General features: G+C 43.5%; 1 protein-coding gene across 1 annotated transcript in view; it reads left to right on the top strand.

Annotated features, from left to right (window-relative positions):
• The window catches only part of LOC112104541 (cytosolic phospholipase A2 gamma-like), a 48,127-nt gene that overhangs the window by 20,400 nt on the left and 10,699 nt on the right, over positions 1 to 17,028 (top strand). Inside the window, exons 8-12 of the mRNA XM_026659225.1 lie at positions 526 to 663; positions 4,198 to 4,251; positions 5,866 to 5,925; positions 9,387 to 9,509; positions 9,905 to 10,030. Of these exons, the coding sequence (XP_026515010.1) occupies positions 526 to 663; positions 4,198 to 4,251; positions 5,866 to 5,925; positions 9,387 to 9,509; positions 9,905 to 10,030 (501 nt within the window). The remainder of the gene's footprint in view (positions 1 to 525; positions 664 to 4,197; positions 4,252 to 5,865; positions 5,926 to 9,386; positions 9,510 to 9,904; positions 10,031 to 17,028) is intronic.

Raw genomic sequence — 17,028 nt, 5'->3', positions numbered from 1 at the left:
TGTGATAGATTGCTCAATGAATTTTAAAAAGGCTCAGTTTTGAAAACGAAAAGAACTTGGAAAAATTCAGAAAATGTTATGAAATTGTTTGCCTTTTTGATTAGCTCTACAGTTAAATTTATTACTTTTAGATTTGACTCATTTTTTCTTTATACTTTTGGTCCAAGTTAGGGATTGGTGGTTAGAGGGTGGGTGGAGAGGGGCTATGTTTGCCACAAAAGGAATTCTGGGATATCCAAGGACAGCACATGCTGACTTTGGAGGGAAACACCAGATAGTGGAGGTCACTATAGAAAATGGCATGAAAATGACCGTGGGTGAAGGAACAGACTGAAAAATTTGTTAGTCTCTAAGGTGCCACAAGTACTCCTGTTCTTTTTGTGAAAAATTAGGTGGGATTCACTGGTGGAGCAAACAAATTGAGGGGGTGGGGATTGAGAAATTATTGCTATCAGCCAAGAAAGGGACAAGAAGAAACTGGCACTTGAAAGGCCCCTTTTTACAAACCTTATCTATATTTCACAGGGACATGGTTTGAATTCACCCCCCATGAATCTGGCTTTCCCGGCCTGGGGGCATTTGTGTGCACCGAAGACTTGGGAAAGAACATCAAGGATGGGAATTCGCAAAAGAGGGATGAGAAAAATATCTGCTACCTGCAAGGTAAGCTTTGAAGCCCCTTATTCTTACCCAATCAATAGATATCTATGTAACCCAGGTGGAGTTGGCAGCAGCAAGGGCTGGGTTCAATATCCAGGGGTCCCTCTTAACAATATAACACAGAAACCAGCTCAAGCCCCACCCAGCAATCTGGGAAAATTACAAACCACCCCTGGGTGCTTCTAGGAGGCAAAACTTCCTCTCCCGCTGGCACCGAGCCTGTATATAGCCGAGAAAACTTTTAGTAAAAGGGGAAAGGAGCTCGGCATTAATTTGGGAAAACACCGCCACCATGATTTGAACACATCTGACCATGAGCGAAACTCCCACTCCAGAGTAAGTTGGACAGTGTCCTGAGCCTCCATTTCTCACCTTGCCGTAGGAAAGTCCAACAAACAGATGTCCCATTAACACACCACTGCCCTCTCCCTCCATCACACCCTGCTCACAGCTGCTGTCCTTGGTTCCTGGAGACCCAGAGTTCAGAGGTGTGTTCACATGAGCTCACCTCCCAGCTGGGGAGAGAGCAGGGTGGGGAATGTAGAGCAATGACTCAATTGCTGCTGTCACTGCTACTGCTCACAGTTGCTGCCCTTCACTCTGTGCAGCTGCTGTCGTTCATCATGCCACAGTTCACTGCACCGCACCATCCTCTGCTCTGTTGCCAATGGCCCTGTGTCCTCACCTTCTGCTGCCCTCTGCCTCCCCACTGTGACCTCTGTGAGTCGGTCTCTTGGGGTTCCACCCAGCTCTCAGTGATTTCAGCAGCTAGTGGGGGAACCTCCCTGCTAGTGCAGACTGGGCAGTCTCTTCCCCCAAACACTGTCCCACAGCAGCTCTAAGGCTGAGTACTTAGACCTGATTATCAGTGATTTAGCTCTAGTGATCACTTACCAAAACAAAACGCTCTCAACTGAGTCTAATCAGCTCTACATTTAAACAGGGGAGAGGGGCAGGTCAAATGGTGCCTATGACTCTTAGACAGAGCCCGCCACTCTAGGCAGAAACACCTGTCCCCCTCCCCCACTCTCTTCCCACAGGGATCTGGCATCGGAACCCCCTGCTTAGCGAGTGCAGTTCAGTTCATTTGGACTTGACCCCCTCAATAAGGGCAGGCTAAGTACAGTTCTGCTGCCCTTTACTCATACAGTCATGATAACAACATGACCCCTGCATTCAGTACTGAAGTGATTTGTAACCCAATACCAGACAAAATTGGTCACTTGGGCAGGATACCTTGGCAGATTAGGTGTGTTCATGTAAATATAGTCTGGTCTTGGAGCCTTTTCCCCCCAGCTTATCACTAGCTGTCAGGGGAGAGCTCATTCAGACCTTGCTGATAGATAGATAGATAGATAGATAGATAGATAGATAGATAGATATTGCAGGTCCACCCTGTTATTCTAATGCAGCATATTATAGACCTGCTTGGAATGTTTCCAGCAACTCAACCCCCTAGGTCTCATCCCAGTCTCAGAGCTCCCTTCCCAGCTGCTTGTATCTACCCAGCTTTTCTTCCCCCCGCAAATCTTCCTTCTATACCTTCACCCTTATTTCCACCTCACTCATGACATTTGCTCACATATAACCCCTTTCGCTCACCCTTAGCCACCACCTCATCCTTTCTTCAACCCAATTAGCTCCTCCTGAAACATGGTTAGCTTTTGTATAGATAACGCATCCTATCCACAGATCTAAACACGCTTTTCAACAGTTTAGTGAGCATCAACATACCCATTTTACAGAGAAGGAGACTGAGTCATCGAGAGAGGAAATGGCTTTTCTAAGGTCATAAAGGTTGGGAAACGGAGGTAAAGGAATAGAAGTCAGGTCTCCTATGTATAAGCTACTGCCCTGTCACTAGAGCTGGGATTTTCTAAGATGCCTAGGAAAATTAGGAAGCCCAACTTGCATTGAATTCCAGAGGGATTTGGATACCTAACTCCCACAGTCTCCTTTGAAAATCCCAGTGAGGAACATTCACATTCCTATTAGTTAATATCCAGTGTTTGCATGTCTTGGACTTTTATATTTATTTATTTGGATTGGGAATTTCCAAAGGGTTTAAAAGGGTTAGGCAATTGTGTCGGGGGGGGGGAATTTTCAAAGGGACAAAAGATAGTTATGTACCCAACTCCCAGGCAAATTCCATGGGCTTTGAATTTGTGATTTGCTGAAAGGACGTAAGTGCTTTAGGAGCATAAGGATCATTTGAAGTGATGTGTGATGTGTGCTCCTAAGTCACTTAGGTACTTTTTAAAATCCCATCCCTTATTCCCTTTGAAAATTCCAGCTTCATTCATTCATTCATTCATTCAATCATTCATTTGTACTATACCAATCAAACACAGCCCATCCTAGGCTCTGGGTACCTTTGACAGTACTTCAAAATGCATCTCCTAATGTAAGACAAATCCAGCAATTAATTATCCTTAGAAAACAAACAAACAAACATTCTAACTCTAAGGGTAGTTAAGCTCTGGAACAGGTTTCCATGGGAGTTTGTGGAGCCCCCGTCACTGGAGGTTTTAAAGAAGTTGGACAAACATCTATTAGGGAAAGTCCAGGTTTACTTGGTCATGCCTCAGTGAGGGAGGATGGACTAGATGACAGCTCAAGGTTCCTTCCAGCCCTACATTTCTATGATCCTGAAATAACAGTAAGCCTAGCAGGATTTAACACACCCACTGTCAAGACCACCACTGCCTCCTGAGGCTGCCCTGTCTCACCTACCTCTCAACTCACTACTGGGCAGGAATGTTCCAAAAGTTTCAAACGCTCTGGGCAAGGACTGTCTTTCTGTCTTGTGTTTGTACAGTGCCTAGCACAATGGGGTCCTGCTTCATGGCTGGGTCACCTAGGCATTGTGATACTACAAATACCAATACTCATAATTAGGATTGGTCAAATTTTGGTATTACCATTCCGCAGGAAATTTGAACATTAGTTTGTATTCCGAATCAGGACTAAAACACATAGTTTCAACCTTTCCTACAAAATGATTTCCATTTCAGGTCAATCGAAATGTTCCATTTCTGTAAAAAAATCAAAATGTTTCCTTCCTATTTCTACTCTTTAAATGTTGTCTGTTATAGTTTCATTTACACTGTATTATACAATCCAATTAATTTGGAAATGAAAGGTTATTTCAAAATGGAAAATTGAAATGTTCTGTTCTGATAAGGTCAACCTACTTCATTTCACATTTATTTTTAAAATGAAATGTTGTTAAAAATCAACAAATTCCCATGGAAAGTTCAAATTTTGACAAAAGAGTATTTGCTGATGCAAAGAATATTACATTTGAAATCTCTGACCACCTCTACTCACAATAAACTTTTTTCAGTTATGGATCAATGTGTGAACAAAGTTGCAAAAACACATAACCTATGAGAGACTGGCCTGCGAGTGCCCCCTTGACTTTTCTGCTAATGGGGATCCTATCCAGGCAACTCCTTACGTTATATTAAAGGGAAAGGCCTTGATGCTTTCTTAGCTGCACTATGGTAAATAAGGTCTTTTCCTTTTTGTTTTCAGGTTTATGGGGAAGCACCCTTGGAAGCATGGCTGCAAACAAGAAATATTTAATAGGTACTGACATTTCTGTGTGTTGAAGGTAGGGTCGGGTCATCGGTGGAATCGGAACACATCCCCAATGGAGGCACCACCGCACCATTCTGTAGCAATGATTCCAATGCCCGACTCTTTATCACAGTGATACTGTCATGTGTCAAACAGTCACTGTATTAGCAGTAGCCTAAAGTAGCCCATGGGTGTCTGCCAGTTGTGGATGGGCTGGATTTTCAAGAATGCCAAAGGGAAACTGAGCACCCACCTCTCATTTTTGCCTTTCATAATCTCCAGCATTCCAGATAACTTCCAGATTATTATATCTAGGGCTGAGATTTTCTTAACTGATGAGGAGATTCGGATCCTAATTTCCATTAATGTTGATAAGAGATGGGCATAATCTAATCTCATGCTTCAGAGCTTCAGCCAGTGACTGGCAGCAATCAGGAAGGATTTTCTTCCCTTATGCACAATCGTAATCGGTTTTATTTATTTATTTTCCCACCGCTAAAGATGGGATACAGTTGGGGTAGGTCAATGCTCTGATGTGGTACTGAGAATCCTCTTTTTAGATGCCTGGTTGGTGAGTCATGTTCAGAGTCCAATTGATCAGCAGATTTGGGGTCAGGAAAGAATTTTCCCCCAGGTTACACTGGCAGAAACCATGGGGTTTTCTTAACATTTCTCCGCAACATGGGGTGCGGGTCGCCTGCTGAGATTATATGAGCATGTCTCACCTAATCATTTCCTGCCATTGCCAGGACCTCTGTCTCAGGTGCCCCTCAGTCTTTCCTGTTCTCTACCTGTGGCACACAACAGCTCAGTCTCCTGAGCAGTGCCTTACTTTAACTGAAATGTCTATGTGAAATTTCATGGCCTCTTGATCTCAAACTATATGAATCCATGAAATTATGAAATTCAACTCCTTTAGGCATCTTTGAAACTCTCAGTTTAGATCAAATCCTGATTTCAAACTTCAATCTGATTTTGCAAAGATTTAGCTTTGGGGCAAATTCTGCCAGTGAAGTCAGTGGAGTTACTTCTGAATAGAGCCACATCAAACATTTTGACTAAACAGTTTTCCACCAGAAAATCATAATCAAAAAGTTTTGTGGGAATGTGTCAATTCCGATATAATTTTTGATGGAAAATATTCAAAATGCTTCAAAAACCAAAATAGAGTATTTTGTTCTGACTTTATCATTTTATTCAACTTCATCTTTTCATTTGGTTTCAACTTGTATTTATTTTTTAGCTAGGTAGCTAAAATTTTCACATATTACCTTATATTTTATATTATATATTTATATAATTTTCTATTATATTATAATGCTTCACTGTTGTTGAAAGAAAACATTTTAGTAAGGTAATTTTGATAATTCAAATTGAAATATTTCACAATTTCAGTTCTCCAAGATATTTTGATGTTTTGACTTTTCTGAACCAATTTGAGATGAAAACAAATCCCACAGGTTAGAAATTCTGTTTTCTTACCCACTCTCCTTCTGAGTTACACCAGTTCAAATCATATCAAAATCAGCTTTACATTTCGTAACCCAAATGTGATTTCCTATAGTTAGCATCCTTAGCTGTGAGAAAAGACTTATAACACGTGTTCTGTTTTCCATTGCTGAGACTGTCTTAAGGAAAAATTCCGAAAACTAAGAGAACATCGGTATGCAGTAGATGAAGCAGGTGGGTCATTGTATTTCTGGAAACATGGGCTGTTTTTTTTAAAAAACTCACGCTGAGTTTATCTTGAGATGACTCCAATGACATGAAAAGAGCTAGTTCTGATCTGCACCACTCTGAGAGGCTACATCTGCACTACAGCCCCCTTCCTGCCTCCCCCCCCCCCTGCAGGTGTGGACACAGCATACACTGACAGAAGGAGTTTTTCTGCCAGTATATGATGAATAGTTCCCCCATCAACATTAGCTATGTCGACAGAAGCACTCTTCCATTTTCATAGCTGCGTCTACACTGAGGGTTTTTTTTGGGGGGGGGGGGGGGAGTGGAGTTGGCATAGCGAGTGTTTTTTTCACTCCCATGACCAACACAGGGATGCCTTATAAGCATAGATTGAGCCAGAGGGGAATCAAGCCATTTCCATTAATGACATATGTGATTTTCATGGGTCTCATTCCCCCTTTGTAATGAATGTTAACACTCATAGTCTGTGTTTGACAAATGCTTGCCCAGAATGAAATCACCTTGAAAGCTCATATGTGACTTTCTCTACATGGGAAATTTTACACGTTACCCAGCTATAGGTATACCAGAATAACCCTCATGTGGACACTCTTGTTCTGGTGTAAGTGTGGTTTTCTCACATTAGCTTAAACCACTTCCAGTGAGATATATACTAAACCAAAAAAAGACAGAAATAACTATCTACAAAAAAGTCATAGACTACAAGGCCAGAAGGGACCATTGAAACCCAGTAGTCCGACCTCCAGTATAACAAAGGCAAAAGAACTTCCCTAAAATAATTACTAGAGCAGTTCTTTTTAGAAAAAAATCATCCAATCTTGATTTAAAAATTGCCAGAGATGGAGAATCCACCATGACCCTTGGTAAGTTTTTCCCGTGGTTACTTACTCTCACTGTTAAAAAAAAATATATGTATTCCTTATTTCCAATGTGAATTTGTCTAGCTTCTATGTCCAGCCATTGGATCTTGTTATAAGTAACTACATGGGGAGCAAATCCCAGATGATTCCATAAGTTCTCTTATGGCCTGTATTATACGGGAGATCAGAATAGATGATCACAATGATCCTTCTGGCCTGAGAAGCTATGAATAGTAATGAAAGAGACCTGCTCTCCTTCAGATACTACCTCACCCACCTAGTCTCTTTCATATCCTGGGGCCAATATGGATATAACAATACTACCAACAACAATGAAGTTTAATGAAAATTAATTAATTTATTTATTAAATCACACTAGGCACCTCTTTTCAAATTTAGGCATATCAATACCTTAAAAATCCTGGCCAAGTTTCCAGTTCCCATTGGTGCCTTTGAAAGTCTTCACCTTACGTCATTTGGCTGTGATTTTCAAAGAAGACCAAGAGAGTTAGATGCCCAAATGCTACTGACCTCCCTGGGTACCTAGCTCCCTTAGTATTTGTTCTAAATCTCAGCCTACGGTCCAGATTTTGAAAGTTATTTAGGCAAATGGGATTTTCAAAAGCATCTAGGTGATTATCTTCCATTGAAATCAATGCTTTTGAGGCAACTAGGTACTTCTGAAAATATCACTAGGTGCCTAAATACCTCTAAAAATCTGGCCCTAACTGACTACCCCAAAGCCAGACAGGGAATCAGTGGGGAGCCAGGAAAAGAGCCCAAATGTTTTTCTGATCTCTCTGTGGTGGGAGGTTTGCAAGCAGAAGGCATTTCAAAGGTGTCCCTGTGAAGTCCAGCTGGTTAAATCTTCTGCAGAAGGAAAATTCTGACATTTCAAAATTTAATCAGAATGAAACCAAACAATTTCAAAATGTTTGGAAAAATTATTTTCAGGTCAATCAAAGCTTTCCCTTTTGATAAAGTGGACACGATTTGTTCTGATTTAGACTTTTTAAAAATGTGACCTTATATCCTATATCAAATAAATATTGGGGGCTAAAATTGAAACACTCCATTCTGATAAGGTACATTTCAACCTCTCAAAACACTTTGTTTCAATTATCTTTTCACCAAAAAGAAATGTCATCAAAAGCAATATGTTCCAAATTTCAATCAAAATTGATACATTCCAGTTTGTCAAATTCAACATGTTCCCATGGAAATTTTAAATTTTGACTAAATGGCCATTTCTGATGCAGAATGTGCTGTTAGGAAATTTGTAACCAGGTCTACTGTGAAGTCATGAAGTACAGGCTTCCTGCCCAGCCCTCATGACGAGACATAATCCCAAAATTCCATTTATTAACTTCTACCCTGCAAACTGCTTGCTGTATCCAATGGAAGACATTTCTTTAGATGCACCATGTGTCCAGAACAGGTGTCCATTGATCCACAGGGGGCTTTGGGTGTCTCCTTAGCATGCCCCAGTCCCAAGCAGTTATACTCTAAAGCAGAGAGCACTGGAACATGAATGGGAATAACCATTCACTAGCAAGATTCAGCAACTGCAGGATTGGCAGTGACTTCTTATGGGCTCCATCCACCATTGCAACCCAACTCCACATGGAGTTTCTGAAACTGGGATCCTGAAACTCTTCTAGGAGTTGGCCAGAGTGGAGTTATGGGCGAGGAGGAGAAATTTAAACTTGATGCAAGGGAGAGCTAAGGGACTTCAAACAGGGTGCTGAAGTAATCTGGTGGACAGGTGAGGATGCCTGAATTTTTGATGGGCTGGAGGGTGTGTGAGGTGGTAGTCAGAAAGATGGGAATTCAACAATACTAATGGGCTGTTTGTTTGCTTCTTATAGGAGGTCTACAAGGACTGTTAGGTTCTATGCCTTTTCTCGGTAGGTGGACTTATCCCAGTAGGCAAAAATTGCCTCCTCAGAGTTTAGTCAGCATGAAACCCCAAATCAGCTAACACTTGAGCATGGGGGAATTTCCCCCTACCCTTCTCTGCTTGTACCTCTGGAGAATCCAATGACTGCAGGTTTGGCAGCGTGGCTGTAGTTACTTCTCCACCTCCACTGCATGAGAGATGGAGCTGAACTTTCCTTGAGAGCTGTAGGTCCAGGACCAGATGGGATGATGCTTAGTAGTGGTGGATGCATTTATTCCAGGAGGCCCAAATGACCTCCTCAGAGCTTAGTTGGCACCAAGCAGCTCAAACCACAAACCAGTTACCAATTTGGTTGAACAACCATTTTTCATTCAATAAATAAAAAAAAAAATTGTGAGAAGCCCACATCCACCCCAGGTAGCTCACACCATAAGCTAGGTATCATTGGGAGGTGAGTTCTAACCGTTGTCCTCCTCCTTCCACTGATGTGGGGCCTGACATTCTAGGACACCAGGTACAGACAGATTCCACAGCCAGATGTCTGACCCTACACTGGCTGTTGCATCCCTGCTCCCAAGAGACTTTGGCCACTGGGGAGATGAGTCTTTCTTCTCTTCACCCCCAAGGGCTCACAGAACAAACAGCTGCCTGCGGGCCACATTATGTTCCCTTTTTCCTCACAGGTACTGATTACACTAGTGCACTTCATCGGAGTGTCCTCCTCCTCCTCCAGAAGCTTCACGCTCATGCCTCAGCTGGGGAAGACTGCGAGGGAATCTTCAGGCAGCTGAAGGAAGTCCTGAAAGGCAAGTGGACCAGCAGGACTAAATTTATCACCTGTCCCTGTGTCTAATCATTTAGAATGAGATTTTCAAAAGGGGTCCAAAGTCTATTTCCTTTGGTGCCTTTGGTAATGCCAGCTGTCATGAATTGCTGTGAATGAATTGTGACATGCTCATTTCCATGACAACATCCATGTATTTGCCAATATTTTCACAAATCCCCAGAGCTGTTCCAACACACACAGGCTGAGGTTTTCAAAAGAGCCTGAGGGAATTAGGACCCCAAATCCTATTGCTTTTCAATGGACCTGGGCACCAAAACTGCCTTAGCCCCCATTGAACGTCCCTGCAACCCTAAATATATCTAATGAGCCTTCCATTGCTTGTCCCAAACTTCATTTCATCCATTATTTATGCAGAGGAGAATAGCAAGAATTCCTACCTGAAGTGCTGTGACGTGAGTGAGACCCGGGATTTGAAGAGCTCGGAAGAAAGAATGGTGGAGTTTGCTGAACTCATCTGTATTTTTGAAAAGGAACTTGGAGGCAAGTTTTATAGAAACTTTTCTCAGTTAGACGGGGCTTCTCAAAGCCATCCAGCTCATTGGCTTTCCAAATTATTGCTCCAGATGTGGGAGCAAAGAACCAGATGTGCCCTAAAAGGAAGAAAATTTGTCATTTAACTATTTCCCTCCATAATTCATTATTTCAAGTGTGTCATCTCTTTCTTCTACTATTTCCCCCCTCACATTAAGAGGGAAAAACAAAAATTAATGATAACCAGTATCTAGTTAAAGGTTAGGAAACAAAGATTAGGAATAAATAGTCACTTTTCACAATGGTGAAAGGTAAATAGCGAGGTCCCCCAAGGATCTGTGCTGGGATCAGGGCTGTTGAACATATTCATAAATGATCTGGAGACAGGGAAAAAAGGTGTAATGGCAAAACTTGCAGATGATACAAAATTACTCAAGATAGTTAAGTCCAAATGAGACTGGGAAGAGTTACAAAGAGACCTCACAAAACCGAGTGACAGGGCAAGAAAATTACAGATGAAATTCAATGTTGATAAATGCAAAGTAATGCAAATTGGAAAACATTATTCCAACTCTATATGATGGGGTCTAAATTAGCTGTTACCACTCAAGAAAGAGATCTTGGAATCATTATGGATAGTTCTCTGAAATCATCCACTCAATGAGCACCGGCACTCAAAAAAAAAAAAATAACCGAGTGTTGGGAATCATTAGGAAAAGGATAGATAATAAGACATAAAATATCATGTTGACTCTATATAAATCCATGGTACGCCCACATCTTGAATACTGCATGCAGTTCTGGTTGCCCTGTCTCAGAAAAGGTATATTAGAATTGGAAAAGGTTCAGAAAAGGGCAACAGAAATGATTAGGGGTATGGAACAGCTTCCGTATGAAGAGAGATTAAAAAGAGGGGGAATGTTCCGCTTGAAAAAGAGATGAATGAGGGGAGATATGACAGAGCTCTATAAAATCATAACTTGTGGGGGACAAAATGAATAAGGAACTGTTATTTACCATTTCACATAGCACAAGAACCAGGGGTCACCCAATGAAATTAATAAGCAATTGGATTAAAAAAATAATTAGAACAGTTCATGGAGGCTAGGTCCATCAATGGCTATTAGGCAAGATGGTCAGAAATAGAACCCAATGATCTGGGTGTCCCTAAAGCTCTGACTAGTAGAAGCTGGGACTGCATGACAGGGGATAGATCAGTCAATAAATTGCCCTTTTCTGTTCATTACCTCTGGCCATTCATATGTTCTTATGTAAGGCCCTCAGGTCCTTTGCTACCAAAATCCTATTGAAAGTCTAGGGGATGTGTCTCCTAACATTGACATTCAAAAAGTTCAACCTTTATAACAATTAACACAAATTGTCACATCACAGGTCAAAATATATAAAGTAAATATACTTAAATCAAACTGGGAATTCCCACAGTATTCTTGCCAGCAAGTTAAAGAAGTATGGGCTGGATGAATGGACTATAAGGTGGATAGAGAAAGCTGGTTAAATCGTTGGGCTCAACGGGTATTGCTCAGTGGCTCCATGTTTAGTTGGCAGCCGGTATCAAGTGGAGTGCCCCAAGGATCAGTCCTGGGGCCGGTTTTGTTCAATGTCTTCATTAATGATCTGGAGGATGGCATGGACTGCACCTCAGCAAGTTTGCAGATGACACTAAATTGGGAGGAGTTGTAGATACGCAGGAGGGTAGGGATAGGATACACAGGGACCTAGACAAATTAGAGGATTGGGCCAAAGTAAACCTGATGAGGTTCAACAAGGACAAGTGCAGAGTCCCGCACTTAGGATGGAAGAATCCCATGCATTGCTACAGACTAGGGTCCAAGTGGCTAGGCAGCAGTTCTGCAAAAAAGGACCTAGGGGTTCAGTGGACGAGAAGCTGGATATGAGTCAACAATGTGCCCTTGTTGCCAAGAAGGCTAACGGCATTTTGGACTGTATAAATAGGGGCATTGCCAGCAGATTGAGGGACGTGATTGTTCCCCTCTATTTGACATTGGTGAGGTCTCATCTGGAGAACTGTGTCCAGTTCTGGGCCCCACAGTACAAGAAGGCTGTGGAAAAATTGGAAAGAGTCCAGCGGAGGGCAACAAAAATGATTAGGGGTCTGGAGCACATGACTTATGAGGAGAGGCTGAGGGAACTGGGATTGTTTAGTCTGCAGAAGAGAAGAATGAGGGGGGATTTAATTGCTACTTTCAGCTACCTGAAAGGGGGTTCCAAAGAGGATGGATCTAGACTGTTCTCAGTGGTAGCAGATGGCAGAACAAGGAATAATGGTCTCAAGTTGCAGTGGGGGAGGTTTAGGTTGGATATTAGGAAAAACTTTTTCAATAGGAGGGTTGTGAAGCACTGGAATGGGTTACGTAGGGAGGTGGTGAAATCTCCTTCCTTAGAGGTTTTTTTGACAAAGCCCTGGCTGGGATGATTTAACTGGGGATTGGTCCTGCTTTGAGCAGGGGGTTGTACTAGATAACCTCCTGAAGTCCCTTCCAACCGTGATGTTCTATGATTCTATGAAACTCAAATGAGTTCTCAAGAAGCATTTTTCATGTTTTGCCTCTCTGTAAATTTCTGTTATCATAGATGGGATTTTTTTTTATCCACGTGAGTGTCCTATGAAATTGACATTTACTGATAAAAATCTAATCCTTCCAAGCCTAATAATAGTTAAGAAATAAGGAATCCCACAAAAGAAATAGAGATGCTGAATAAGGGTATGTCTACACTACAAAATTAGGTCGAATTTATAGAAGTCGGTTCTTTAGAAATCGTTTTTATACAGTCAATTGAGTGTGTCCCCACACAAAATGCTCTAAGTGCATTAAGTCGGCGGACTGCATCCACAATACTGAGGCTAGCATCCACTTCCAGAGCGTTGCACTGTGGGTAGCTGTGAGTAGCTATCCCACAGTTTCCGCAGTCTCCGCTGCCCATTAGGATTCTGGGTTGAGATCCCAATGCCTGATGACGCAAAAATGGTGTTGCGGGTGGTTCTGGGTAAATGTCGTCAGGCCCTCCTCTCCCTCCCTCCCTCCCTCCATGAAAGCAACGGCAGACAATCGTTTTGCACCTTTTTTCCTGGGTTACCTGTGCAGACGCTATACCATGGCAAGCATGGAACCCGCACAGCTGACCGTCACCGTAAGTCTCCTGGGTGCTGGCAGACATGGGACTGCATTGCTACACAGCAGCAGCTCATTGCCTTTTGGCAGCAGATGGTGCATTATGCCTGGTAGCCATCGTCATCGTATTCCTGGGTGCTCTTTTAACCGACCTTGGTGAGGTCAGTCACGAGTGCCTGGGCAGACTCCTTCTGCTGAGCACCCAGGAGACGACAATGGCTAGCAGTCAAACTGCACCATCTGCTGCCACCCTAAAGATGTAAAAGATAGATGGAGTGGATCAAAACAAGAAATAGACCCGATTTGTTTTGTATTCATTTGCTTCCTTCCACACTCTGTGAAATCAACGGCCTGCTAAACCCAGGGTTTTGAGTTTTATCCTTGAGGGGGCCATTCTGTGTGTGACAGTTGTTTGTGCTTCTCCTTTATGCAAAGCCACCCCCTTTGTGGACTGTAATTCCCTGTAAGCCATGTTGTCAGTCGCCCCTCCCTCCATCAGAGCAGACAATAGTTTTGCACCTTTTTTCAGCCCAGACGCCATAGCACTGGGATCATGTAGCCTGCTGAGATCACCGCGGCAATTATGAGCACTGTAAACACCACGCGCAGTATCCTGGAGTATATGCAGAACCAGAACCTGCCAAAGCAAAACCAGGTGAGGAGGCGATGGCAGCATGCTGATGAGACTGATGAGGACGTAGACATGGACATTGACGTCTCGCAAAGTACGGGTCCCGGCAATGTGCACATCACTGTGTTAATGGGGCAGGTTCATGCTGTGGAACGCCGATTCTGGGCCCGGGAAACAAGAACAGATTGGTGGGACCGCATAGTGTTGCAGGTCTGGGACGATTCCCAGTGGCTGCGAAACTTTTGCATGCATAAGGGCACTTTCATGGAACTTTGTGACTTGTTTTCCCCTGCCCTGAAGCGCCAGAATACCAAGATGAGAGCAGCCCTCACAGTTGAGAAGCGAGTGGCGATAGCCCTGTGGAAGCTTGCAACGCCAGACAGCTACCGGTCAGTCGGGCATCAATTTGGAGTGGGCAAATCTACTGTGGGGGCTGCTGTGATCCAAATAGCCCATGCAATAAAATATCTGCTGATATCAAGGGTAGTGACTCTGGGAAATGTGCAGGTCATAGTTGATGGCTTTGCTGCAATGGGATTCCCTAACCTCTGGTGGGGCGATAGACGGAACCCATATCCCTATCTTGGCACTGGAGCACCAAGCCAGCGAGTACATAAACCGAAAGGGGTACTTTTCAATGCTGCTGCAAGCACTTTTGGATCACAGGGGACGTTTCACCAACATCAACGTGGGATGGCCGGGAAAGGTACATGACGCTCACGTCTTCAGGAACTCTGGTCTGTTTCAAAAGCTGCAGGAAGAGACTTTCTTCCCAGACCAGAAAATAATCACTGGAGATGTTCAAATGCCTATAGTTATCCTTGGGGACCCAGCCTACCTCTTAATGCCATGGCTCATGAAGCCATACACAGGCAGCCTGGACAGTAGTCAGGAGCTGTTCAACTATAGGCCGAGCAAGTGCAGAATGGTGGTAGAATGTGCATTTGGACATTTAAAAGCACGCTGATGCAGTTTACTGACTCAGATAGACCTCGGTGAAACCAATATTCCCATTGTTATTACTGCTTGCTGTGCGCTCCACAATATCTGTGAGAGTAAGGGGGAGACATTTATGGCGGGGTGGGAGGTTGAGGCAAATCGCCTGGCCGCTGATTACGCACAGCCAGACACCAGGGTGGTTAGAAGAGCACAGCAGGACGTGCTGTGCATTAGAGAAGCTTTGAAAACCAGTTTCATGACTGGCCAGGCTACGGTGTGAAAGTTCTATTTGTTTCTCCTTGATGAACACGCCCCCCTCGCCTTGGTTCACTCTACTTCCCTCCCCTCCCCCCTTCAATCACTGCTTGCAGAGTCAATAAAGTCATTGTTGCTTCACATTCATGCATTCTTTTTTAATTCATCACACAAATAGGGGGCTAACTGCCAAGGTAGCCCGGGAGGGGTGGGGGCGGAGGGAAGGACAAGGCCACATCGCACTTTAAAACTTAAACTTAAAAACTTTAAAACTTTTTGAAGGCCAGCCATCTGTTGCTTGGACAATCCTCTGGGGTGGAGTGGCTAGGTGGCGTTCTTGGGCGTCTGGGTGAGGAGGCTATGGAACTTGGGGAGGAGGGCGGTTGGTTACACAGGGGCTGTAGCAGTGGTCTGTGCTCCTGCTGCCTTTCCTGCAGCTCAACCATACGCTGGAGCATATCAGTTTGGAGCTCCAGCAGTCGGAGCATCGACTCTTGCCTTCTGTCAGCAAGCTGACGCACCTATCCTCTTCAGCCCTCCACGTCTCCTCACGTTCCAGTTGTGCTTTCCTGCACTCTGACATCATCTGCCTCCACGCAGTCTGGTGTGCTCTGTCAGTCTGGGAGGACAGCAGTAGCTCTGAGAACATCTCATCCCGAGTGCATTTTTTTCGCCTTCTAATATTCGCTAGCCTCTACGAAGGAGAAATATTTGCAGCTGCTGGGGGAAAAGGGAGATTGGTGGTGAAAAAGACACATTTTAGAGAAGAATAGGATCACTCTTTCCCGTTAAACCTTGCTGTTCACATTACACAGCACATGTGCTATCGTTACAAGGTAGCATTTTGCCTCTTATATTGAGGCAAGGCCTTTTCCTGTCTATCTGGCCAGTGAATCTGAGTTGAGAGCACTGTCCAGAGCAGTCACAATGGAGCACTGTGGGATAGGTCCCGGAGGCCAATACCGTCGAATTGTGTCTACACTACCCCAAATTCGACCCAGCAAAGCCGATTTCAGCGCTAATCCCCTCGTCGGAGGTGGAGTAAGAAATTGATGTAAAGAGCCCTTTAAGTCGGAAAAAAGGGCTTCGTCGTGTGGACGGGTCCAGGCTTAAATCGAGGTAACGCTGCTAAATTCGACCTAAAATCGTAGTGTAGACCAGGCCTAAGAGTGCTTGTCAGTTTCAGGGCCAAATTTTTAATGGCATTTAAGCATGGAGTGGGATGTTTGAAAGCATCTAGGTACCTAACTCCCACTGATTTCAAAATCCCACTAGGTGCTTAAACATTTGTTTTAAAATCTGGTCTGGAGGGACTTTTCTGTAATTAAAGAGAACACAAGGCCATTTAGAACTTATCTTGAAGTAATACAATATTGAAGGACTGTGGCCGTTAAGTATCTAGCAGCCTTAGAGGTCTTTGAGTAAACAAAGGCTAATCCTACTTTTGGAGAAAGTAAATTCAGTTACTAATTTTTTTATTAACGATCAACAGAATTGGTGACAGTACAATTTTTTATTTATTTATTTTTTACAAGCATAGTAAGAAGCACAATGTCAGGTGTTCTAAGTCTGGTAATTCAACCAAGGTAAAAGAGTTATTTCTAAAAGAGAATATTTTCCATCAGTTAATCCATTTTGTTCTTGATTCAGAACAAACCCCAACATTTCAAATTTATCTGTGAAAAGACCCTGGAGTTGTGGGTTCCCCCTCATCCCAGGCAGTCTTCTGGCCAGCCCATTCACTCCCAACTCACCACTCTCTCCTCAAACCCCATCCCCATTCCAAGTCCTGTCATACCAAAACTGGTCCTTAGTTATGCCTGTGAAAGTGCAAAGAAACATCCATTGTCAGCGGGGCCTGCATCCACTCCTAACAGCCCAGCAAGTAGGAGTCCCTGCATCCTGCCAGCACAGTGTCCATCAGTTGGTCTGGGAGCTAGAAAATCAGACAGGCTGAGTCCAGCAGCCATGAAGCAGAATAACCTCTGTGTTTATTGCAATTGCCCTGCAAGGGGCACTACGCTTCCTGA

The sequence above is a fragment of the Terrapene carolina genome, unplaced genomic scaffold (genome assembly GCF_002925995.2).
Source record: "Terrapene carolina triunguis isolate 2854851 unplaced genomic scaffold, T_m_triunguis-2.0 Scaffold612, whole genome shotgun sequence".
NCBI classification, from domain to species: Eukaryota; Metazoa; Chordata; order Testudines; family Emydidae; genus Terrapene; species Terrapene triunguis.
Note: the sequence above shows the minus strand (reverse complement) of the source record. Positions and strands in the feature narration are given on the sequence as shown.